We start from the raw sequence: 27,406 nt of genomic DNA, 5'->3' as shown, positions 1-27,406 counted from the left end.
CAGGAGGCCGGAGAACTGATCCATCTTTATTCATGTACGTATATAAGATGCCATGGCTCCTTATATTAGCAGTACCTGTGTATTACCTGCCCGCTGCATCTGCATCATCAGTGTCACCGGCAGGTGCGGAGATCCTGTTTCCTGTCAACCACAGGAACCCAAAAAAGGTCCAAATTATCATTATAAAACCAACACACTGCAGCCACCCGCCCAGAGACCGCTGTACATACAAATGTAACATGCTACATGTCATGGGTGACAAGGCGTTACTTTTTGAATCAAGTAATTTTTATTTATTTTTAACCATAACATAATACAAGTAACAAGAGTAGAATAAAAGCATAACAATGGAATGAAATGTAATCATACAAGCGACAGAGTGGAGAACATGCGCAAGGCATCTAACAGGGTGGTGAGGGGAGTCTGCTAAGGGAGCGCTGGGCTCGCTTTGCTATTCTCCGCCCCTCCACTAATGGCCTTGCCCTCCACTTCTGTGGCCCCACCCTATTTTCTGAAGTTCCAGATTATAATAAGTGTAAAGTTGGGAGGTAAGTAATATAAAACTTGTCTGGCATACAAAGGTAAATGACATATCGTCTAATGCTAGCATCCATGTCATCCTCAGGCAGGACCCGAATATACTGGGAGTAAGAACAGATTGTGATATACCTTTAGATATAAATTCTATCAGATCGTAATGTATTTTATGCAGATTATATAGATATAATACTGATTATAGGAATCTCTGGCATTATATTTACAGAACTGCTCCAAGAACTTACACTTTAGTTTGGGCGGAGGTGAGCAAGTTATAATACTGTAAGCTATAAAGTCCTGCTTATTAGGGGTGTAACATCCCTCCTCTCCAGCAGGTGTCACTGTAGCCTTCAATGGTAACTTCAGCTCTGTTCTCTGCTACTAGGGAGGCCTGTCCCACACATGATGATGATGATGATGATGAAGGTGGAGGTGTTTATGCCTCCCTCCTAAGATCTTCATGAAATAAGCGTCCTACACAGACTGTCATCACCGCCAGCGATGCCTGCCTGACACAGACCTTCCTTAGTAGAAGAACAAACCAGCTCTGGTCACTGATGGTTGGAGTCTGCGGATCGGGGGAACTTTGCCCCCCCGGTATGGGGAACTCTATGTTATTCTAACTTAGTCAATACAAACTTTATGGATGGAAGTTACTGTTTGATAAACTTATATATTAATTCTATAACAAAAAGATCTCACCTCTACAGTAGTAATTGAACTGTTATTATTATTGGAAATAATATCCAAAGAAAAACATTAGTAATATTCACTTATTCATTTTCCGCAGTAAGTTTAATATGTTTTCATGATTTCTTGCACATAATCTCCTTGTTGTAGTATCTACTTTATGATTTTGATACAGGAATTCTTGTAGACATAGAAGGCGGCGTACAGGGGCTCAGTGAAGGTGGCGGAGAAGGTGTACAGGTGTCTGATGGGGTCACACAGCTTGTAGAAGGACAGACGCCCAGCCTCATAGTCCAGGTATATCCCCACTGTCTGCAGAGAGGACTCTGGATATATTTTGGTATGTATATTGTTATGGCATACTCCAAGTTTCTTCAAATAGCTCAGGCTCCAGGACTTGTTATTAAAACCAATGAATGATTCATTACCCTTTATCTTTCTCTCCATACTGTGACCGGCCACCCCTATCATCCATATCTCTGCCTCTCTTACATTCACTTCCCAGTAATGTCTCCCAGATGAGAAACTACAGGAACTTACCACCTGCCCATCTATAAACCTCCCTGGTCTATCTGGTCTGCTCTGGTAAACATTACTATTAGAAGCAGATCTGCGATCCCTTGATATAATAATCCAATTAGAGGCTGTCTTCGTGTCCAGTAATACATCAGCTTTCTCCATCACTGAGAACTGTCTCTTTATCTGTAGATCCATCAGACTATCAGCCACGAGGGAAAGTCCCCTGTGTAACATCTGTGAGATTATTCCCTCATCCACACATCCAGCCACTCTTACATCACTGGTGACATCACAGCTCCTGTGACTCATGACATCACCTCCTGGATCTTTCTTCATAACAGTAAATGGATCAGTGATGCTACACCTCTCCTCAGTGTTACTAATCTTCCTGGTCAGCTCGTCCTTCTGTGTCTCCAGCTGTGTGATCAGATTAGAGACTGAGAGAGACATCTGCTGTTCCTGCCTGATGATCTCACGTGGGACTTCCTTTTCCAGGGTGTCTAACTTCTCCCTGATGTCTCTAAACAGATCAGTAACTCTCTTGGTGACCCTGGTGGCTTTCTCCATCTCCTCTCTCCTATGATCCTGCAGATGCTGCACTCTCCTCTCATTTTCCTCTCTATCAGACTTCAAGGTCTCAGTAACTGCTCTCAGTGTCTCGTTTTTCTTCTCAGAGGCCACAGTCAGAAGTTCCACGTGGTGACCCCGGTGTTCCCCAGCCACCCAGCAGGATGTACAGATAGCAGCAGAGTCCTCGGAGCAGTAATACTTCACCATCTCCTTGTGTACGGAGCATTTCCTGCCCTCAAAGGAATCAGTGGGTTCAGATAAAACATGTTCAGCAGACTTACTGTGTTTGCTCAGGTGTTTGTCACAGAATGAAGCGTCACACAGCAGACATGTTTTAGCCGCTGGCACGGGTGGGTCACAGTAAGTACAGAGGATCGAGGTCTCCTCTGGATCTGGCTGGCTACATAGTAATCTCTCCACAATGTTCTTCAGCTTCCTGTTCTTCTCCAGCACCGGACGTTCCTGATACTCTGCTCTGCACTCCGGACAGGAATAGACCCCGGCCCCCTCCTGTGTATCCAGCGCACTCACAATACAGAACCTGCAGAAGTAGTGCCCACATGTCAGGGATACGGGGTCGGTATAAGTGCTCAGGCAGATGGAGCAGCTCAGCTCAGCTTCCAGGTCTGCAGACGCCATTCTAGGAAACAGGAAGAAATGAAACTTTCTGAGATGTGATGAAAGTGAAAGTATGTCTGGAATGGCTGTGTGGGGTCAGAATAGAGCTGTCACATTCAAGGTCCATACACCCTGGGCATTTTTGCCCAGGGTGTATGGTGAGAGATGATGGGGGAAATCGCTGGGATCAAAAACGATCAGTGCATGTTTTTCACCTATTTTGGCAATTTTCCCGGGAGTGGACAACTTTCCATAGCAGGATGCTATGGAAAGCCACCCATTCCGCCACTCATCTGCTAGTAATACCAGTAGCTGAACAGCAGTGGCCAGTAATGATGCAGGAGCGCGCATCACCACTCACCGGTGCCCCGTACACACTGGGTGGCTTTTGGGCTGAAAGCCGCTCAGACGAGTAAGCAGCTTTCAGCTCAAAGTCACTGTGTGAAAACTTATTAATTGAACTGTCCACTACCTGCAGAACCGGCTACAGCAAGGTGAGGGAAACATTCCTCTGGCCCATGGTGACATAATAGCAACACACAGTTGTGGCAGATGTGTCGGCTGCACCATGGCTGGATCCAAGGAGGAGTGACTGACCGAGGTGTAGCGTGGAGCCGCGGCGCCTGGAGCAAGCTCATGTTATGGTGCCCCCCATATATGTACACAAGCACACATACTGGAAGAGTGCGGACATTACTTGAGCCATCCAGCTGCTCACACTTTGCAGTTATACTACTGAACATCATATAATAACCTATACTACATGTATTATCGTATATCGCCCTGCACAGATATCCGGCACAGGACGAGCAGGAGCCTGCTCCATCCATTGGACACTCTCCAAGTAAATCCCTGCTGGGTTACCAAGCCTAGCTATTCAAGGTTAGATGTAGGGTCTCCTTGGTCCACTGCGCTGGCACGTCTGTACAGCAAGAGCCGGGGGGGGGGGGGTAACTAGAACATTGTTGGCTCCATATCAAAATGTAATGTGCATGTTCCACTTACCTGTGCGAGGCTGTGTGCTGGGTTGGAGATAGATGGAGGCTGCTGTCAGGCAGGGATGCTGGAGTAGTAGTATGCTGTGTCAAGCTCTGTTTGAGGAGTGGGGAGTTGGTGGCAGGTACTTGTCTGCTGTCCGCTTCTGTGCTGCATTTAAAAAAATATATATGTATATATATATGTGTTCCAGATGTAGTGACTGCACAACGTGCAGGTCACTAAACACTGGCTCCTCATTTACCCATCCCCATAGCGGAAGAAGGATCCAGATTAAGCATTGCTTACATTGTCCCATGGACTATGTCATTTACATCCTCATATGCCCATGCAGCCTTTATTATGTAGGTCTTACTAAGAGAAGTTTTCGAGAGGGAATGGCCAATCACCGGACATCAATAAGGGCAGCACTACAAACCAAGACATCTGATAAACCAGTCACCAAGCATTGCGTGTCTCAAGGCCACAATGTGGCTAGTCTCCGGTGCATGATTATCGACTATGTCCCTAAACCTATTAGGGGTGGTGACCGTTATTCTATGTTGAAGAAGAAGGGAACGAAATTGATTTACGATCTGGGTACTTTGTCCCCTCGTGGGCTCAACGAATATAACCCTCTGTCTATTTTTCTGTGATAGAGATTACAAGATTTGTCCTCTACCTTTTCCCCGTCTTTATGTTTTTTTTTATTAATTTTTGCATTGTTTCCTTTTGGATTTTTTTCTTTTTGAAGTTGAGTTGGGTGTCTTCAGGTTGTTTGTTTTATGTTCTTTTTTTGTATGTCTTTTTTGTATACTATTTAAAAATTATTTTGCTATGAATACAAAATTGGTTGTGTTTCAACAACCATATATAATTTAACTATAAAAACATACCAATATATGTATATCTACAAAAATGCTATAAAAACTAAAAACTAAATAATTTATAAAAATTACTATTTAAAAATGATTTATTCACTCATGGAGAAATGTTATATTATATTTATTTTTTTGTCTTTATTTTTTGATTTTGGTGTGTTTGTAAATATTGTTATTTTGTTTATATTGCCAGTATTAGTGCTGCCACCCAGGTTGGCTTGTATCCCGCTGTAACGATCAGATCAGGTGATCGATCAAAATAAAGTATGCCTCCCGTTATTATTAATGTGAGATCAATGTATGTCTGATATTGTTGTAAAGTTATGTCTCCTGTGATCATTATGTTTGGAATCAGGGCATGTCTTGTATTATGTGTGTAGGTGACCCTGGGAGTTTGAGGTTTGTATTCCCTCAGATTGACCATCTGTAGTAATCCTTTGAAGGTAGGATGTCAGATAAAGATTTGAGACCCCTCATAAACCATGGAGAGGACAGGGCTTGTCTCCCCCATCCAGTTTAGACCTCTTATCAGTGAAGCCTGCCAGTTATCAATCCCTTTGAAAACAGCAGACAAATTCTTCATGTGAAAGATCCTATATAGGCTCAGCAAGGGAATGGTTAAAAATTCCAAGGGTCGGAGGGATGAGGGAGGCTGCAGATAAAACCCCTCTCCTTTCAAAACCTAGTTGTACTTCTTGGGGGAGCAGCATCTAGCTGGAAGCGACGTTTGATTTCATGTGGAGACCATCCACCATGGCAGGATTTGTACTTAGGTGTAAGATACAGTTCTGTCTTTTTAAATTCCCTTTTATTTTATTTTGAGTTGTATCAATGTGTGTGCTTTTAAAATCATTGTAATATCTTGTCACCATTTTTATCACTAAAGCTCTGTAGTATTTCTAGGAATAAATCATATAATTCTCAGTTCTGGTTTTGTGTTCTTAGGACCTTTTTTTAGCCAACGGAGAGTGGTCAGCGTTACCTTATTTTTATACTGTATTGTGTGGTCAGGTGCGAGCCAAGCCGCTCCTTGCGCAGTTTCAAAGTGCTAAAATCAGGCTTTGGCTGGTGGCAGTGTACCTCAAAGAAGGGACCCGAGTGTCCAAAGTGAACCCCAGTCACGGCCGGAGCTGCTAAGATTGAAGTATCTGAACAGGCGACCGGTGGGTCCGTGACACCCGCCCTCACCACTTTTCATTGCCAGGTGATATTGACACTTAGAATTTTAGATACAGTAATATACAATATACAAAGGACCGCAATATACAAAGGACCGCATTCCAAGATGGCAGCCGTCTCTGTTGGAACAAAACAATAAATAAAATAAAGCAGCGCTGAAATTACAATGTAAAATATTTATTACATACACTAATAAAACATTTTAAACATTAAAAATGAACCAATGGTGTAAAAAGGTTATTGGATGGACCCAATGATTGTAGTCACCGATATTGAGGTGGTCACCGATATTGTGGTGGTATTTCAAAACCTGCTCTGATCCTTAGTGCAAAGGGGGGGGGGGGGTGGGGAAGTCCTTATTTTGCCAACCCCCCCCCCCCCCCCCCCCTTTGTCCTAAGGCTAAGGATCAGAGCAGGTTTTGAAATAACACCCCAATATCGGTGACTACCTCAATATCGGTGACTATAATCATTGGGTCCATCCAATAACCTTTTTACACCATTGGTTCATTTTTAATGTTTAAAATGTTTTATTAGTGTATGTAATAAATATTTTACATTGTAATTTCAGTGCTGCTTTATTTTATTTATTGTTTTTTTCTTGTGTTTGGGAGCTGACTACTCCCACAAGCAGCTGCTGTTTTGATTAAACCACTCCTGGCAGGCGCTCCTAACCAACCCAGGTTGGCCTCTTTGTCTCTGTTGGAACGCATATTTGTATCTGTTCTAACATCATATTGTTAATTATACTGCAAATGGACCCATGTCTATGATTTAATTGCTTCCATATATGTAGCTAAACTTATTTATTGATGTTTGAGTTAGTGATCGCTCCTTTGGAACGCACAGGTTATTTCCGCCTGGATCGTGTGGTACGCATAATATGTATTTCCGGTCCGGCGGTACTTGCGTTGCTCTATTTGTCATACTACTCCACTGACGGATTCTGGCAGTTGGAATGCAAAAACGTCACTTCCAATAGATCCGCGTGGAACGCATAGCGGACTTCTGGCCCGGCGTTGTTAGCGATTAGCGGCTAGTTCTCTATGAACCGCTGCCTCTATATGGTTGCTTTTTTGATATACATTAGCGGTTTTAGCGCACTGTATAATGAATGTATTTATCTATTCATTAGAGTCTGTTTATCTGGTTGTTATTGGTTAATCGATGTGGTGAGTACATGGACAGTGAATGATGATGTCACTTCCTGTCTATGGTTATATAAGCTGACCCGGTGAGGCAGTATAGTTGTATCCTCTCTAGAGGATGGATGCCAGGTTGTTCATCAGAAGTTGCTGATGATGGTCTATCACAGACCGAAACATTACATCACGTCGATGTTGGTATGTCAGTTTCCCTGATGCAAATAAAACTTCTTTGAGATTTTACAAAAATTGGTGATATATATATATATATATATATATGTATATGTATATGCGGTAGTTGAAATAATCAGCGGCACTGAGACTTGTGCAAATAATATAATTCAGAAAAGTTGCCTGTAAACCAATTTTTCTGGGTTCAACGACCCTTTTGTCAAGGTGCAAACCTCTGTGTGAATAGTAAGACTCTTGCCTACAGTAAACAGGGTAGGAGATAGAAGTGTCCGTCCCATCACCGCATGTCGGATCCGAGCCAGAAGCGGGGACTCTCACTTCTGCTCCGGTCCATACTGACGTCACCTGTGAGTTGTGGGGTTACCCTGGTAACCAAAATAAACAAGTAAATTGTGTTGCGAAAAAGCTTCGGCATCGACCTTGTGAGAGAGCGGGTGGAATCAGAGCAGGTTGTGGCGCAAGTATTACAAATGAGTGATATAAAACGTGAACGTATGTGAGCATATGTTACTCTGAAGAAACAGGGTGGAGTACAATTATAGTGCCAGATGAGGACCGTTAATTAAGCAAAAATAGAAGAAAAGACGGAAAAGGAAAAGAATCGTCATATGCAATAGAGTGGGCTAAATGTATAAAGAGTTTTTGTATCAAAAACAGTATCAAAATGTACTTGAGCAGATACATAATTTAAATTTAAAAAAAAAAAAGAATCCGCAAGGAATAAAACAGGTTTCAGAATCATCTTTGGTCAAATATTCAAAAGACACTCCAAGTGGATCTTCTCATTTAGGCCCTTGGGGTCCACAGTTTGTAGTTCCAGTATCCATTTGTCTTCTATCTGTAAAAGTCTGCTTGCCCGATCTCCTCTAAGATTAATTAGCACGTGATCAAAGATTTGATGGTGTAGATCATTAATGTATGATTCATCTGGGCAAAGTGGCGTGCTACCGGCTTTTCAGAAATCTTTCCTTTCATTTTGCCCGCAATGGTAGATTTTATGGCTGACTTGTGTAGTGCCTCCCGTAGTGACCTGATGGTTTTGCCCATGTATCGTAGGCCACATGGGCAAGAGATGAAATGCATGATGTGAGTGGAAGCGCACATCCGGATATGATTCATTTGATATCTTCTGGAAGAATGAGAGTTATTAATCATAGAAAGAGTTACCATGTCTTTGCAAGTTGTACACTGGAGGCAATTATATCCAGAGCCAGATTAAGGTCTAAATGGGCCTGGAGCTGAAAATGATCAAGGGCCTATTATGCGCAATAATAGGGGTTGCGGCCAGCACCTAATAATGTGGGGGGTGACCAGTGTTCTGGTTGGGTGGTCTGCTCATGGGTGTGTCTCTATTTGTGTAAATACTTTCAACTAATTATATATGCCTGGAAAAGGCAGGGGGCTGACATAAGAAAAATGCAGGGAGATATATTGGCGGGTGCACTCCAAAGGTGCACCCGCAGGACGCCGATGTCCTAAGATACTTGCGGGGTGAGGCGGCATTCCAGTCATAAAAAAATACTGAAAACTGAAACTTGGTAGACAATATTTCAGCACCTTTTATGTGGTAACCTAAGTTTCTCTGTAATAGTTGGAATCTGCATATTAGATGTAGCGTTATCGCTCTGTCGGACATCTCCTCATTTGCACCACTGTGTTCTGGTGTTACGTGGTTTGTTGGAACCCATTATCCATCGATATACCATATTGGTCTCATAGTCTTCCTTGGCAGTAGTAAATTTAGTACGTTTGAATCTCACCAAGGGTAGGATGTACCAAGAAGCGGTGGTACTTCCCCCCGTCCATCGCGCCGATGCTCACTGCATATGCACTAACATATGTGGTGAGCAACGCAGAGGGCAGCTGTCCCAATAAGAGCTTATAAGTGGTTAATGCTGCTGCTGCTACTGGCTGACCTGCCTGCGCAGCGTGACCTCTGATCACGCTGAGAGGTCATGCAGCGTAAGTATGCTCTGCCGGGTGCCGGGCAGCGTCTGAGCGGGTGCTCAGACACTGCCCGGCATGCACAGTCTAATCCAGAAATCCCGGGATTCGAAACTCCAATCCCGGGATTAAAATCCCGGCCTTTTGGGGGACAAATCCCGGGTTCCCGCCGATCCCGAGATTGGCCATCCTAATCCCGATCTGTGTCTGTAACTTGTTAAGCCATCTCTGGCTGTTATCTGGTTGCCCTGCTGTCTTGAAACTGGGTTCCATTTGGGCTAACTTACTGCGGGTGACTTCCAGTTCCTGGCCCGCCTCCTCGATGATGAGGAGCATGCGTTCTAGGCTGCAATGGATCAGGATTCCTATCCACTGATCCTGAAGCCCCTGGGAATAATTTTCTCCGTGAAATAATCAGTAAGGGCTATACTGTGTAATTGAAAATCTGTCTCACGTTTTTAATATTTCAGGATTTGATGATATCGCTCCTCTGCTCTTAGATCGTACTATAACGGTACCCAACCCCATTTCTTCAGAGTAACATATGCTCCCACACGTTCACGTTTTTAGATCACTGGTCTGTAATACGAGCTGCATTAGGTTCTTAAGAGCACCATTCGCCACAACCTGATCTGGTTCCACCCGCTCTCTCACATGGACGAAGCCGAAAATTTTTAGCACCACACTTTACTTGTTTATGTTAGTTACCAGGGTAACCTCACAACTCACAAGTGATGTCGGTACGGACCGGAGCGGAAGTGAGATTCCCCGCTTCCGGCTCGGATGTGGTGATGGGACAGACACTTATATTCTCCTACCCTATTTAGTGATTTGTGTTCCAGCTTTTACCCATTTAGTTACCTATTTGTAAAAGCACTTTTTTGACACACAAAAAAAAAATTTGTGACAGTCCTGTGAAAATCGGGACATTTGGGAGGTATGCGTACATACACCAGGGTTGCTTACCCTCCTGGAATGTCCGGAAGGGTTTCGGAAATCGGGTCCCCTCCTGGCCCCCCGGAAAGGGGGGCAAGCCTCCCAGAATGTGACCAGTCTCCCGCGACGCCCCCTCAGCAGGGGGGTCCTTGGGTAGGGTTTCCACTAATCCCGGATTTCTGGGATTCTCCCGGATTTGGTGGCAACCCTCCGGTAGGCTTTTCCAGTCTCCCAGATTCCATGATTCTCCCGGAATCCGGGTGACTTAAAAAGCCTCCCACTGCTGGCCCGGCGCTGCCGCTGCCCCTGCTGGCTTCTGCGAGCAAGCACCTCCGGCAGGGGGGTTTGACATCATCACCGGGGCCAGCGTGCTCGTGCCTGGTAAGGTTATCGGGCACACTGGCAATGCTGGGAGGCGAATGTGTAGCGGGTGGACCCTATCTCTACCCTATTACTGCCGTGTACCGCCGCAGCGGAGATCACTCAGCCGCAGGATGCACTTATCTGCTTCATTCATTGGGAGCTGATCAGCTGCAGTATGCGGTGCCTGGGCAAGTCTGAGAAGGTGACTCTTCCCATCCTCTGCCTGCGTATTACACCTGTCATTCCTCCCCCATCCTCTGCCTGTGTATTACACCTGTCATTCCTCCCCCATCCTCTGCCTGTGTATTACACCTGTCATTCCTCCCCCATCCTCTGCCTGTGTATTACACCTGTCATTCCTCCCCCATCCTCTGCCTGTGTATTACACCTGTCATTCCTGCCCCATCCTCTGCCTGTGTATTACACCTGTCATTCCTCCCTCATCCTCTGCCTGTGTATTACACCTGTCATTCCTCCCCCATCCTCTGCCTGTGTATTACACCTGTCATTCCTGCCCCATCCTCTGCCTGTGTATTACACCTGTCATTCCTCCCTCATCCTCTGCCTGTGTATTGCACCTGTCATTCCTCCCCATCCTCTGCCTGTGTATTACACCTGTCATTCCTCCCCCATCCTCTGCCTGCGTATTACACCTGTCATTCTGTCCCCATTCTCTGCCTGCGTATTACACCTGTCATTCTGTCCCCATTCTCTGCACATTACACCTGTCATTCCTCCCCCATCCTCTGCCTGCGTATTACACCTGTCATTCCTCCCCCATCCTCTGCCTGTGTATTACACCTGTCATTCCTCCCCCATCCTCTGCCTGCGTATTACACCTGTCATTCCTCCCCCATCCTCTGCCTGCGTATTACACCTGTCATTCCTCCCCCATCCTCTGCCTGCGTATTACACCTGTCATTCCTCCCCCATCCTCTGCCTGCGTATTACACCTGTCATTCCTCCCCCATCCTCTGCCTGCGTATTACACCTGTCATTCCTCCCCCATCCTCTGCCTGCGTATTACACCTGTCATTCCTCCCCCATCCTCTGCCTGCGTATTACACCTGTCATTCCTCCCCCATCCTCTGCTTGCGTATTACACCTGTCATTCCTCCCCATCCTCTGCCTGCGTATTACACCTGTCATTCCCCCCATCCCCTGCCTGCGTGTTACACCTGTCATTCCCCCCATCCCCTGCCTGCGTGTTACACCTGTCATTCCCCCCATCCCCTGCCTGCGTGTTACACCTGTCATTCCCCCCATCCCCTGCCTGCGTGTTACACCTGTCATTCCCCCCATCCACTGCCTGCGTGTTACACCTGTCATTCCCCCCATCCCCTGCCTGCGTGTTACACCTGTCATTCCCCCCATCCCCTGCCTGCGTGTTACACCTGTCATTCCCCCCATCCCCTGCCTGCGTGTTACACGTGTCATTCCGCCCCCATCCTCTGCCTCCATATTACACCTGTCATTCTGTCCCCATTCTCTGCATATTACACCTGTCATTACCCCCATCCCATGCCTGCGTGTTACACCTGTCACCCCCCATCCATCATCTGCCTGCGTGTTACACCTGTCACCCCCCATCCATCATCTGCCTGCGTGTTACACCTGTCACCCCCTGCCTGCGTGTTACACCTTTCATTCCCCCCATCCCCTGCCTGCGTGTTACACCTGTCACCCCCCCCATCCCCTGCCTGCGTGTTACACCTGTCATTCCTCCCCCATCCCCTGCCTGCATATCACACCTGTCATTCTGTCCCCATCCTCTGCCTGCGTGTTACACCTGTCATTCTGTCCCCATTCTCTGCATATTACACCTGTCATTCTGTCCCCATTCTCTGCATATTACACCTGTCATTCTGTCCCCATTCTCTGCCTGCCCTGCATGTTATACATGTAATATGGAGGCAGAGGATGGGGGAGGAATGACAGGTGTAATATACAGGCAGAGGATTGTGGGAGAAATGACAGGTGTAATATGGGGGCAGAGGATGGGGGAGGAATGACACCTGTCATTTCCCCCCCCCCCCCCCCATCCTCTGTCCACGTATTACATCTGTCATTCCTCCCACAATCCCCTGCCTGTATATTACACCTGTCATTCCTCCCCCATCCTCTGCCTGTGTATTACACCTGTCATTCTGTCCCCATTCTCTGCCTGTGTCCCGCCCCATCTGCACCCCCCCCCCCCCCCCCCGCCGCCTCACTGAACTGGCTTCCCTGTCCCAGAGGGGGCAGCCAGAAAGTGGGCAACCCTGACAAACATTCATTTACTGTACATATGCATACATAGTATACAGTACATACACACATAGTATACATATAGTACATACACACATAGTATACAGTACATACACACATAGTATACATATAGTACATACACACATAGTATACATATAGTACATACACACATAGTATACATATAGTACATACACACATAGTATACATACACACATAGTATACATATAGTACATACACACATAGTATACATATAGTACATACACACATAGTATACAGTACATACACACATAGTATACATACAGTACATACACACATAGTATACAGTACATACACACATAGTATACATATAGTACATACACACATAGTATACAGTACATACACACATAGTATACATATAGTACATACACACATAGTATACATACAGTACATACACACATAGTATACATACAGTACATACACACATAGTATACATATAGTACATACACACATAGTATACATATAGTACATACACACATAGTATACATATAGTACATACACACATAGTATACATACAGTACATACACATATAGTATACAGTACATACACACATAGTATACAGTACATACACACATAGTATACATATAGTACATACACACATAGTATACAGTACATACACACATAGTATACAGTACATACACACATAGTATACAGTACATACACACATAGTATACAGTACATACACACATAGTATACAGTACATACACACATAGTATACAGTACATACACACATAGTATACAGTACATACACACATAGTATACATACAGTACATACACATATAGTATACAGTACATACACACATAGTATACAGTACATACACACATTGTATACATTGTGTGTGTATATATATATATATATATATATATATATATATATATATATATATACACACACACACACACACATATACATACACACAGCATGCTTGTACCAATATAAAATCGAATAAGTCACCACAGTAATCATAGATGTTGCCCACCCACCACACACACATCCAGACATCACCCGGCCAGCATGCAGTGTTTTATTAAATATTCACACAATCTCCCATACACCCCCCACGCCCATTCTCCACAAGAAACACCCACCTGTACAGTCGGCAGCACCACGGCAGTCCTCTAGCTCCGTCTCGAAGCACCATGTGACCTGGAGAGAGAGAGGAGCTGTGCTCTGCAGCGCCACCTACATGCAGGCAGTAGCTCGGCAGCTTCATATACACAGCTGCTTCCCTGTGCTCTGCAGCGCCACCTAGGGAATAGGAGAGAGAAGCTGCAGGGATGCAGTGGGGGCAAATGCTGGATTTTTCATGTGGGGGGGGGGGGGGGGGGGATTATATTTTTTATATATATCAGACTTGAGAAAGTAAAGCCCAGGAAACCGCTGGGCGACCCCATGCGAGCGCAGGCGGTCAGCCACCTCCCCGAGCAGGCATGGCCACACCTGCATTTACCGGGATTCGCCCAGCGTTTCTATGGGCGCACCCACCGTCTTTGTTGGCAGGCCCATAAAACGCTGGGCGGTCCCCAGCACCCGTCACCTGCCTGTCCATCATTTTGCAAACGGCCCGGCTAGCGTAGACCCCACCCAAGGAGTTTGCTCCTGGGGGTGCACATTGGGCATGAGCGACCATTAACAACAGGCAGGGGCGGGCTGGGCCGGGGGGCAGGGTGCCATCTGCCCCCCAGGCCGCTCTGGCAGGTGTGCTGTGGGCCGTGTCCGCGGCCGCCTTAACGTTTTTTTTTGCACTGCCGGCGGCCATGTTCCTGTAGTCTTTTAAAAGACTGCGGCCACAGGAACATGGCCGCCGGCCTACACGGCTACGTGGAGGAGGGCCCGGCCGCCTAAGAGTATCCCCGGGCGGCCGTGGCAGACGCTGGGTGTGGAGTGGACGTCATGACGATGACGCCTCCCACCCACGCATCTGCAGAGGAACTGAGGCTGGCCGCAGGCAGGACAAGTCGGGGGGCCACAGCCGGAGCCGCAGCAGGACAGGCCGCAGCAGCAGCAGCAAGATAAGAGGGAGAAAATAAATTAAGTGAGCATTAAACTCACGAATAAAAAAAAAACATATTTCTGCTGTTTCCTGTATAATAATAATAATGCAATAACACCACAGGCTGCTCCCCCTGTATTGCATTACTATTATTATATTATAATATCCTGATGACATGGAGACAGGTTCCTAGTAAATAGGGGGCACTGTGCATAGTGCCAGAGGGTGGGTGATGGCCCCCTGATGACATTGAGATTGACCCCTCCCCCTTATGCTGCAGCCCCTCTCCATGCCCGGGAATGCAGTGACTGAGTAAGGAGAGCCTCCCATGTCACCCCAGCATTACCTGCCAGGGAATTCCTCCTCCTGCAGGGACCCTCCACCTCACACACCAACATCGGGGGCAGGACAAGCGGGAGAGTGAAGAGCAGCGCTGGGTCTCCTTCCCTGCAGCAGCACCTCATTTACTGTCAGCACTCATCGCAGACCCCGACGGCATTGGCTTCCCCATGCCACCACAGGGTCTGTGACGCCATAGTTACACCACTTCCCTGGGCATCACCGTCATGCAGTGAATCTTCCTTCCCTGCATCCCAAAGGTGCTCTATGGTACTGAGACCTGGAGACAGACACACACACACACACATTCAGTCACACGGGGAGACAAAAACATGCCTTAGCTGGAAAATGCACAGTGCAATCGCTCACAGGACCCTTTCCCACCACCGACCTGCGATCAACAGGCATTTGGCAGAGTCCCGACACAGGCTGGTCATTATTCCTAAAGGTGGAGGATATATTCCAAGTGCTCAGTTCAAAGTATTATTATATTTAAATCATATTTAAAGTCTACACGCATAACCCTCTGAGGCACTTATGTATTATATAGCTTCCCTTCTGGACTTGTAACTTGGTGGGACTGCTATGCTATTACTGGTGCCTGTACTTGTGTTTCCCTCCTATATCCCTATAGATTGTAAGCTTGCAGCAGGGCCCTCCTACCTCCAAGTCTGTCTGTTGTTTCCAGACACTGTAACAGAATCTGCTGCGCTATATAAGACACTGTAACGGAATCTGCTGCGCTATATAAGACACTGTAACGGAATCTTCTGCGCTATATAAGACGCTGTAACGGAATCTGCTGCGCTATATAAGACACTGTAACGGAATCTGCTGCGCTATATAAGACACTAACGGAATCTGCTGCGCTATATAAGACACTAACGGAATCTGCTGCGCTATATAAGACGCTGTAACGGAATCTGCTGCGCTATATAAGACGCTGTAACGGAATCTGCTGCGCTATATAAGACGCTGTAACGGAATCTGCTGCGCTATATAAGACACTGTAACGGATCCTGCTGCGCTATATAAGACACTGTAACGGAATCTGCTGCGCTATATAAGACGCTGTAACGGAATCTGCTGCGCTATATAACACGCTGTAACGGAATCTGCTGCGCTATATAAGACACTGTAACGGAATCTGCTGCGCTATATAAGACACTGTAACGGAATCTTCTGCGCTATATAAGACGCTGTAACGGAATCTGCTGCGCTATATAAGACACTGTAACGGATCCTGCTGCGCTATATAAGACACTGTAACGGAATCTGCTGCGCTATATAAGACACTGTAACGGAATCTGCTGCGCTATATAACACACTGTAACGGAATCTGCTGCGCTATATAAGACACTGTAACGGAATCTGCTGCGCTATATAAGACACTGTAACGGAATCTGCTGCGCTATATAAGACACTGTAACGGAATCTGCTGCGCTATATAAGACACTGTAACGGAATCTGCTGCGCTATATAAGACACTGTAACGGAATCTGCTGCGCTATATAAGACACTGTAACGGAATCTGCTGCGTTATATAAGACACTAACGGAATCTGCTGCGCTATATAAGACACTGTAACGGAATCTGCTGCGCTATATAAGACACTAACGGAATCTGCTGCGCTATATAAGACGCTGTAACGGAATCTGCTGCGCTATATAAGACGCTGTAACGGAATCTGCTGCGCTATATAAGACGCTGTAACGGAATCTGCTGCGCTATATAAGACGCTGTAACGGAATCTGCTGCGCTATATAAGACGCTGTAACGGAATCTGCTGCCCTATATAAGACGCTGTAACGGAATCTGCTGCGCTATATAAGACGCTGTAACGGAATCTGCTGCGCTATATAAGACGCTGTAACGGATCCTGCTGCGCTATATAAGACGCTGTAACGGAATCTGCTGCGCTATATAAGACGCTGTAACGGAATCTGCTGCGCTATATAACACACTGTAACGGAATCTGCTGCGCTATTTAAGACACTGTAACGGAATCTGCTGCGCTATATAAGACACTGTAACGGAATCTGCTGCGCTATATAAGACACTGTAACGGAATCTGCTGCGCTATATAAGACACTAACGGAATCTGCTGCGCTATATAAGACACTAACGGAATCTGCTGCGCTATATAAGACACTGTAACGGAATCTGCTGCGCTATATAAGACACTGTAACGGAATCTGCTGCGCTATATAAGACACTGTAACGGAATCTGCTGCGCTATATAAGACACTGTAACGGAATCTGCTGCGCTATATAAGACACTAACGGAATCTGCTGCGCTATATAAGACACTGTAACGGAATCTGCTGCGCTATATAAGACACTGTAACGGAATCTGCTGCGCTATATAAGACACTGTAACAGAATCTGCTGCGCTATATAAGACACTGTAACAGAATCTGCTGCTCTATATAATAGAATAGAAGAATAGAATCAACTTTATTGGCCATGTATGCTTGCGCACACTAGGAATTTTTTGTGGATTTACAGTGCAGCATCAAGCAGGGATGAAGGGGGGGAGGGGGGGGGTGAAGGCATTACATACATTTCATTAAGACATTACATGTGGGGAACACATACCCGCCGAGCTGCACAGCGCCTAGGCAGCCATCAGCGGCACCACTGGTCACTGCTACAGCCAGGAAGGTAACATTAAGCAGAGACAGTACAGTTATCACACATGGAACACATACCCACCGAGCTGAACAGTGCCTAGGCAGCCATCAGCGGCGCCACTGGTCGCTGAAACAGCCAGGTAGGTAACAATACAAGCAGAGACAGTACAGTTATCACACAGGGAACATATTTGGCTGAGCTGCACAGCTCCTAGGCAGCCATCAGCGGTGCCATCTTGATCATGCTGCTCAAAGGCAGCAGTAATAATAATATTTGTATTTATGAACCACTTTTCTTCCAAAGCTGACACACCCTGCCAGCTTGTTGCTGGCGGGGTGTGCAACCAGCGAATGTACAGCATACAGGCTTTGCATACAGTGGGGGCAGAAGTATATGAAGATCATGGTAAAGAAACAGTAAAACACAGAGTAATACATAGCTTTCCTCAGCTCAGAGGCGGAGACAGATAGTAATTTGGGCAGGGCAGTTTCTAGACAATTTAGCTCTCAGGGCGAAGAAATAAAAATGCGCCCCCCCACCCCCCGGACCAAATACATAATATGGTATCAAAGAAATTGGGGGACTAGGGGGTGTGGCTTAATTTTAAAAGGGGGTGTGGCCTAATACAAGGGCGTGGTCTCGCAGGAAAACAATTACCTTACATCACACTTTTGCATCCTGCATGACCAGACATTGGTTACCGCAGGAATTGTCATTGTCCTCCTGCACTTAGGCCAGGTACACACCAGAACGATCCTGATTGTTAGTAGATTGTTAGCAGATTGTGTGTGATGCTCGCACGATCTGTTGGGTGCACACAATCTGCTAACGATCTGCATCCAATCTGATCCCAATCCGATCTGAGTCTGTATCCAGTTGAATGGATCTTTTACAGATCCTCACTGCAGCAGGTAGGATCTGTAAAACGACCAAACGACAGCGGGGACGCGCATTGGATTGGAATCGGATCGGAATTGGACCTAAACATGCACAATCTACATACAATCAGCATCCAATCGGTCGGAATTGGATCCAGATTGATGGAATTGAGCCCTAATCGTTCTGGTGTGTACCCCCCCTTAAGCTGGCGGGCTGAAGGCCATACAGTGACCTAGTACGCCTCACAGATCAAGGCCAAACAATGACAGGCTACTTAAATCATTATACACTATTTATCCGTGATGACAATTACACATTACGCCGCACACTGTGATGACAATTACATATTACGCCGCACACGTGATGACAATTACACATTATGTCGCACACCGTGATGACAATTACACATTATGTTGCACACCGTGATGACAATTACTCATTATGTCACACACCGTGATGCCCATTAGACCCCACACTGTGATGACAATTACACAATATTCCCCACACCGTAATGCCCATTACACATTATGCCCCATGTGCCGCTGACACACAACTGATGCCGTTTACTAATATGCCCCCACAGTGCCAGATATGCCCCCACAGTGCCACATATGCCCCCACAGTGCCACATATATGCCCCCACAGCAGGGGCTACAAGCGTTTTTACCCGACTATCCTGTGAAGAAAATAAATAAACAAACCATTGGAAAAAGATCTCCTTTATTACTTCATTAGATACGGATTTGCAAATTTGCATGGTACCTGCTCCCCGGTGCAGCTCTTCACAGATAGACTCCCCGTCATTGCTGCAGCTCTTCATTGCAGATGCAGAGCCGCAACTGTTGCAGCAGTGAGGAGTAAGAGAATGGCGTCATTTCAGCTCCGGTGGCACTCACTCCGCTGGGTCATCGGGATTTTGACTTGGGCAGGCCACAGGTGGAGCTTCTCAGGAAGGGGAGGGGGAGGCACCGCACCGCAGACAGAGGGGAATGGATTGATGATGGACTGCGCTGCTTAAGAGTCCCGACCCGCCTGACCCCTTAGCAGAATACCAGCGCTCCCTGCAGACCCCGTCACGCTGGCTTCCCCAAGTCAGCTGTTGTTCGGCACAAGCTCTCCGGCCGCTTCTCAGCAACTCGCTCCTGGCCGTGTGACTGCCGCGGCTGCTGTACAGGGGATGGGTTTCATTTTAAAGCGGCCCAAAGCACTAGGTAACCGAGTGGCCCGGGTGGCACATGGCATCCTGCCCCCCAGCCCAGCCCGCCCCTGTCCCATAGTGCCACATATGCCCCCACAGTGCCACATATGCCCCCACAGCGCCACATATATATGCCCCCACAGCGCCACAGATATATGCCCCCACAGTGCCAGATATGCCCCCACAGCGCCACACATGGCCCCACAGCACCACACACATATGCCCCCACAGTGCCAAAAATGCCCCCACAGCACCACACAGATATGCCCCCACAGTGCCAAACTCACTCTGGGTCTCCCCTGCTCCCATCGCCTCTGCCGAGTCTGCCTCTGCTGCTGCTTCCTTGGGGAGGGGCGCGGAGCGGAGCGCATCGCGCCGCTCTCCTTCCCCTTCACTGGGTACCTGAGCCGTCAGCCATTCATACCTTGCAGGCTGGCTCCTTATTGGCTACCAGCCCGCGAGCTCTGATAGGCTGACAGCTGAGCCCAGTGACACTGTGAGCGTGGCGGAAGGAGAGACGCGCAATGCGTTCCCCTCCCTGTCTCCTCCCTCTCAACCGCTGCTTGTGTGTGGATATGGAGGAGGGGGGAGGAGGCTGCGTCAGCGGCGTTGGGGGAGCTGCAGGGCGCCCCGGCTGTTACACAGAGGCGGACAAGCCGTGCGGCGCCCCGGGCTGCTGCACGGCTTGTCCGCCTCTAGAAACGGCCCTGAATTTGGGAAAAGCTAAATAAAATATGGCAGTGTTTCGGTTTATGTCCAAATCCAGTCCAAACTAACTCATTGCTTGCTTTAGATGACTTGCTTCAGATGATGATGCCAGGCAAGCCTTCTGACACTGTAACGGAATCTGCTGCGCTATATAAGACGCTGTAACGGAATCTGCTGCACTATATAAGACGCTGTAACGGAATCTGCTGCGCTATATAAGACGCTGTAACGGAATCTGCTGCGCTATATAAGACACTGTAACAGAATCTGCTGCGCTATATAAGACTCTAACGGAATCTGCTGCGCTATATAAGACGCTGTAACGGAAGCTGCTGTGCTATATAAGACACTAACTGAATATCCTGCGCTATATAAGACACTGTAACGGAATCTGCTGCGCTATATAAGACGCTGTAACGGAATCTGCTGCGCTATATAAGACGCTGTAACGGAATCTGCTGCGATATATAAGACACTGTAACGGAATCTGCTGCACTATATAAGACACTGTAATGGAATCTGCTGCGCTATATAAGACACTGTAATGGAATCTGCTGCACTATATAAGACACTGTAACGGAATCTGCTGCGCTATATAAGACACTGTAACGGAATCTGCTGCGCTATATAAGACGCTGTAACGGAATCTGCTGCGATATATAAGACACTGTAAAGGAATCTGCTGCACTATATAAGACACTGTAACGGAATCTGCTGCACTATATAAGACGCTGTAATGGAATCTGCTGCGCTATATAAGACACTAACGGAATCTGCTGCGCTATATAAGACACTGTAACGGTATATGCTGCGCTATATAAGACACTGTAACGGAATCTGCTGCGCTATATAAGACACTGTAATGGAATCTGCTGCGCTATATAAGACACTGTAAATAAATAATAAATATTTTGTGACAAGTAAGGAGATATAGGCTGGTGCAGTATGGTTAATAGCTTTATATGCTTGCAGAAGGGTTTTATAATGAATACGGTAAAACACAGGTTACCAATGGAGGGACTGGCAGAGCGGATCAGCAGATGATGAGCGTCTAGCCAGGAGGATCAGCCTAGCAGCAGTAATGTAGAGTGTAAGCTCCACTGGGCAGGGACTGATGTGAATGTTCAACTATTCTCTGTACAGCGCTGCGGAATATGTGTGCGCTATATAAATAACTGGTAATAAATATTAAAATAATGCACCTGTAAGTGTCCGATGGGGTTACACAGCGGATAGGACAGACGCCCAGCCCAGTAGACCAGGTATGTCCGCACTGTCTGTACAGTACCACTATAGACACTCCCGATCGGAATGTATTTAACCAACATCTCAGAAGTATTCCATGGTAATTCCACTTCCTAAGATTTGCTCAAAAGCGCGGGTCATGGCCGGAGCAACATACATACAGTGTCCCCTCTAATATAACAAATTGCCAAATTGGGCCATACATAGATGGCCCAACTTGTGGTCCTGCATCTAGGGTTCCCACCTCTCCCGGATTTCCATGATTCTCCCGTTTTTGGTGGCAACCCTCAAGGAGGCTTTTCCAGTCTCCTGGATTCTCTGTCTGAAAAAGCCTCCAGCCCTATTTGCCGCCTCTCCCCCGTCCCCAGTCGTCACTTTCAGCGCCGCTGCGCCTGCCAGGCCTGCCTCCTCAGCCTGACAGACGCACTCGCGAGATGATGATGTCGTCATCTCGCGAGTATTAACCTGTAGACCGCCACCCGGTGAGGATGTGCTGCGCTGCTGCTAGCCTCCGGGAAACGTGCACCTCCCAGCATGCCCTGCCTCTGCCCTCCACTGCTGCCTGGACTGGACACCGCCTGCTTGTAACCACTGGTGAGTTGACAGTGGACTTGAGCCTCCCTGCCAGCTGCCCCCCCCCCCCCCCCCCTTGCCTGCCAGTGCTTCCCCCCCCCCCCGGCCTGTATGTATACATATGTATGTATTCCACTTTGGGAGTAGACCACGCCCACTTTTGGGATAGGCCACACCCCTTTTCCGGAACGCCCGCATTACAATTATAGGGGGGAATCTCCAGGAATCAATGGCAACCCTACCTGCATCCCATTCATGTCCTATAGGAGAACAGCTGTCTCACTGTAAAAGCCTGCCAATCCAAACATGTGATCGTGTATACGTAGCGTTACCTTATTCTCAAAGGAACTCAGAAAAGAGCAGCAATACCTGTACAAGGCAATCAACGCAGGATATTGCCCTCGTGACCTCTCAAAGTGGCACAATTTTTCACTCCAGGGGCTAACAGCAGCAATTCGGATCCTCGGATTGTACAGAAATACTTCAACACCGTCACACAACTTAAAACACTTCAGTAAGATTCATTCCTAAGGGACCTGATTCAGACCAGATCACAAATGTAAAATATTTCTCAATTGTACAAAACCATGCTGCAGTGCAGATGGGGCAGATGTAACATGTGCAGCGAGAATTAGATTTGGATGAGGCGTGTTCAAACTGAAATCTAAATTGCAGTCAGTATTTACCCTGCACAGAAACAAAATAACACCCATATCTAACTCTCTCTGCAGGTTACATCTGCCCCCCTGCAGTGCAGCATGGTTTTGTCCATTAGAGAGATTTTACATTTGCAATCAGGCTCTATGCCTCTACCTGGTCTCAGATACAGAAAACGATCTCTTGTACAGATGCCAGTAAGCTAGTCTGGAAAGTCATGGTACCTACCAAAGAAATGCTGGAAATTGATCCGGCCGTTGCTCACAATGATTGGCTATCCCTAAAATCTTCTATGTTACTGGATGAAAAGAGAGATGAGCGCAAAATGTCCATTTACCAAATACGTCAGGCTCTAGAATCTCATCTCCCCACACCTTCAGGAGTTCCCCTCCATCATTTTCCCTGCCATACTCAGGATGGTGAGGGGACAGTTAAGGCTGTGGCTGAGGCCTCCCAGCATATTTGGGGACCCAAAGCATGCCACGCCTTCATTCTAGCACCTTTGAGGTTCAGGCAGATTATTCATCACTTGGATACTAAGGAGAACCGTGGCATTTCCCCTAAGCACTCTGAGCAGCGAGCACAGTGCTAGCAGAAAGACACCTTACCCCTGATTGGTTGGTTGCAATTTTTTTCCCACCCACCCTATTGTGCAGAGTAATTACGATGCTGGTGCATGTAACGTACGGCTTCCAGGAGGAGACAAAAACATTCAAAAACACAAAGATTGATTTTTTTTTTTTTTTTATTAATTCATATTCAGTTTATATGAGTGATAATTAAAAAAATTCCGTAAAATGTCTTCATCTGTAGTATTAGCCTTCCTATATAGTCCCTAAATGTGATTAACCCCATTACTGTCAGACATTGCACATAGCAGCGGGAAGGATAATAGCCGTTACATTTAGCGTTACCCTTTAGGGCAGTGTTTTTTTAACGCCAGTGCCGTGGCACAGTAGTGTGCCTTCAGCTGTTGCCCCCAAATCTAGAGATGTCCAGACCAGTTTACAGCCAAGTTGAAAGGATATTTACTGGTCTCTTGTTTTCACGTGAGGGAAAATGTATTGTATATTGTTACCTCTGGTGACAAGTGTGATTGTTTTTTTCCTTGTGGGGGCCAATGTGTTTTTCCCTGTGGGGGTCTGGCATTTTCAGAATCTTGTCTAGTGTGCTGGGAGCTAAAAAGGCTGAAAATCACTGCATTAGGGTGCACCCATTGCCTCCATGTCAGCAGCCATTCTGTCAGCTAAACCAATCACTGGGCCTGAAGCCTCGGTGATGTCACTGGCTCACCGTGAATTAGTAGGAAATGGGTGCACATGATTATTTGGGGAGGGACCTGGTAGTACCTTAGGAGTATATCAGGCTTGGGGCAGCTCTGAGCAGGGCTTGGCACAGCAGCGGCCTCGGTGAACTCCACCTACGTTCTGCCAATTCCCAATACAAATGCTGGAAAAGAGGGGCGGCGGCAAGCAAAGCCAGAGTCCACCAATGAGAGGTGGAGAGATGGGCGGCTGCTGACACAGTCACATGATGCCAAAGAGCGGGGTCTGAGCCGCCGGTACAAACACGTATATATTGCAATGCGGACATGCAGGCTGGCGCACACACAGTGCCACAGTCACATCTGTACAGGACGGGCACAGTAATAATGCACACTGTCACATGGCACATCAAGCTGGCGTGTTGTAGTGTAACAGGTGGCCCTAGGTTTGGATATATCGCAGAGTCTCTCTCTACCCACCCGCTCTGGAATGTAGATGATTGGAGAAGTAATTGAAATGTCCTTTTCCCCCCCTCGGAGAACCCCAAAATGATCCAAAAGGGTGGAGAGCGGGGATTTGTCCGATGCGCTCACGGGTCAGGTCCGACCTGGTGAAGGTAGAGAGGGAACAAAAAGGACACAATGAGTAAAATAATTTCCTATGACTCCAGGCCGGTGACACTGGGAAGACTGAACGGCCGAGCTCTGCAGGACTAACGATTGAGACTAGGGTGGATAATCCCAGGATCTGACCCCGAAAATTGCCGGGACTTCAATCCCGAGATTGGAGTTTTCAATCCCAGGATTACGGGATTAGACTGTGCGTGAGCAGTCTAATACCGGCAGCATCTGAGAACCTGCCAGTCCTCAGCTATGCGACTCTGCGCAGCGTGATATGGTCAGAGGTCACACTGCGCAGCTCCACCTCCCCCCATCCATCCTGCCCGTATCGCTCTCAACCCTCCTTCCCGGCTCCCGGACGCTCCTATCTGCACCTGACCACGATGGTAAATATGCAGGGCGGCTGGGGCAGTTTGGTACTTGTTTCCTAGCACGGCGCCCACGATATTAAGTTGTATGGGATCTCATTGCATCGCATGCGGGCGTATGGCCCCTATACGATTTTTAATTGTATAAGCACCCGAACGGGTGCTTACAATGTTAAATGCACCCCAACGCCACCCCCAGTATCAAAGTCAACCCGAAGCGTGGCGAGCGGCGGCGGTACGCGTCCTCCGACCTTTTCATACCCCCACTATCCACGTTGGCGTGGAGTTGATTTTATATAGTGTGGCGAGCGCAGCGAGCCACTGGGCCCCGCAAATCACTTCACATGTATTCCGCATCCCTTCGCTGCGCTCGCCACACTATATAATATCAACTTCACGCCAACGTGGATAGTGGGGGTATGAAAAGGTCGGAGGACGCGTACCGCCGCCGCTCGCCACGCTTCGGGTTGGCGTTCATAGTACGGGTGGCGTGGGGGTGCTTTATACATTGTAAGCACCTATTACGGTGCTTATACAATTATTTATCTTATAGGGGGCACATTTAACATTGAAAACACCCATTAGGGTGCTTTATACAGTTTAAAATCGTATACCATTGTATATGGCATACAATTCGATGGTATACAATTTAAAATTGTCTAGCATCGCATACCATCGTATGCCTTATGGTATGCGATGCGATGGGCGCCGTGCTAGGAAACAAGTACCAGCATTTTTTTTATTACAGAAGCCAATACAGGGATTGAGCATTTTTCAATTCCGAATTCCAAAAGTCGTCTGAAGGTGGATCATCCTCTTTGGAAGTCTTTTATAATCCTGTATTTTACTTATTTGATTAATATGCTGAGAGAGTTCCTCACCAGTCACTCATCGATCCCAATAGAGCAGGAGTCAGGACCCAGTGCTGCAGTGAGGAGAGAGGAGGAGCAATCAGCTACAGCGGCTCATAGATGACCAATCAGGTAATACCTTACATTAGACTGGCTACACAAGACTGCTATCTCTGATTGGTTGTTACAGGCTAGGGACACACAGCACCCAGGGGGCTGAGCAGACTCACCGATCACATCCTGGATCTCCTCCTCCTCTTCCTCCTTCAGATCCTCAGGCTCCGGGCTGTCAAGCTCATCATCCATTTGAGACTGTGACCGGGACCCTGGGAGAGACAGAGAGATACTTTGTTGGTTACGGATCCTTATTACTGTATACCAGAGAGAAGGCACAGTTGGCGGTTAGACGCCAGATGGCGCGGTCTTACCTCTGTGTGCGGAGATGATCTCTGGAGTGTCAGCAGAGGAGAGGGTCTACGAGACAGCGCAGCATTAGACAGATGTATACAGAAAGAGACAGACCAGTGCTAGTACACAACGTGAACACCCACCTCTGTGTGTGAGGGGTCCCTGCTGAGGGTGCCAAGTAGCGCCGGCCTCTCACTGTCACACACTCCAGACACCTCCTCGTCCTCTTCATGGATGGGAGATGAGGGAGAGCGGAGACCACTGCAGGACAGGACGAGATATGGCGGGAAGGGTCAGTATACACCGGAGGTGCAGGGGGACAACAGTAACAGAAGCGGGCCTCGTCTCACCTGTCAGGGGTCTTTATGTGCTTGCCTTTGTGGTGGGAGTTGTCTGGAGGCCCCCGAGCAGGTAGTCCTTCACTGTAGGGGATCTCCTCATATAGGGGGGCACTGGCGGGAGGGGACCAGAGACCATTAAGTGCCTCTAGCAGAGAGATGGGCTCAAACCCTGGGGGGATGTTATCTGCACCCTGCAGAGGGAATAAGGAACATGAAGACATCACCACATAATCAAGGCAATTAGCAGGGTTGGGGGTGGTATACTGCGGTGCAGGGGGAGGCGAGGAAGCTGCGGTGCAGGGGAAGGCAAGGAAGCTGCGTGCGGGGGTGGCATACTGCGGTGCAGGGGGAGGCAAGGAAGCTGCGGTGCGGGGGTGGTAAACTGCGGTGCAGGGGGAGACAAGGAATGGTGCGGGGGGTGGCATACTGCAGTGCAGGGGAAGGCAAGGAAGCTGCGTGCGGGGGTGGCATACTGCGGTGCAGGGGGAGACAAG

At 47.5% G+C, this 27,406-nt stretch overlaps 2 protein-coding genes across 2 annotated transcripts in view; both read right to left on the bottom strand.

Moving 5' to 3' along the window:
* Positions 1-276: 276 nt before the first annotated feature.
* Positions 277-14,005, bottom strand: LOC146019909 (E3 ubiquitin/ISG15 ligase TRIM25-like). The gene is made up of 3 exons (XM_083152557.1): positions 13,922-14,005; positions 3,940-4,080; positions 277-2,956 (listed from the first exon to the last, which is right to left on the bottom strand). Exons 1-3 carry the CDS (start codon positions 13,972-13,974, stop codon positions 1,381-1,383), a joined length of 1,770 nt encoding a protein of 589 aa, XP_083008683.1. The 5' UTR covers positions 13,975-14,005; the 3' UTR covers positions 277-1,380.
* A 9,781-nt stretch (positions 14,006-23,786) lies between these two features.
* MGRN1 (mahogunin ring finger 1) overlaps positions 23,787-27,406 on the bottom strand; it is a 31,427-nt gene continuing 27,807 nt past the window's right edge. The window contains exons 13-18 of the mRNA XM_083152565.1: positions 26,922-27,103; positions 26,715-26,832; positions 26,592-26,637; positions 26,394-26,489; positions 26,194-26,237; positions 23,787-24,931 (exon numbers count right to left, since the gene is read on the bottom strand). Of these exons, the coding sequence (XP_083008691.1) occupies positions 26,197-26,237; positions 26,394-26,489; positions 26,592-26,637; positions 26,715-26,832; positions 26,922-27,103 (483 nt within the window). The 3' untranslated portion in view covers positions 23,787-24,931; positions 26,194-26,196. The remainder of the gene's footprint in view (positions 24,932-26,193; positions 26,238-26,393; positions 26,490-26,591; positions 26,638-26,714; positions 26,833-26,921; positions 27,104-27,406) is intronic.

Source organism: Crinia signifera, chromosome 7 (assembly GCF_055691185.1).
Source record: "Crinia signifera chromosome 7, ASM5569118v1, whole genome shotgun sequence".
Lineage (NCBI taxonomy): Eukaryota > Metazoa > Chordata > Amphibia > Anura > Myobatrachidae > Crinia > Crinia signifera.
The sequence above is the reverse complement of the archived record's forward strand: the minus strand, read 5'-3'. Positions and strand labels throughout refer to the sequence as shown.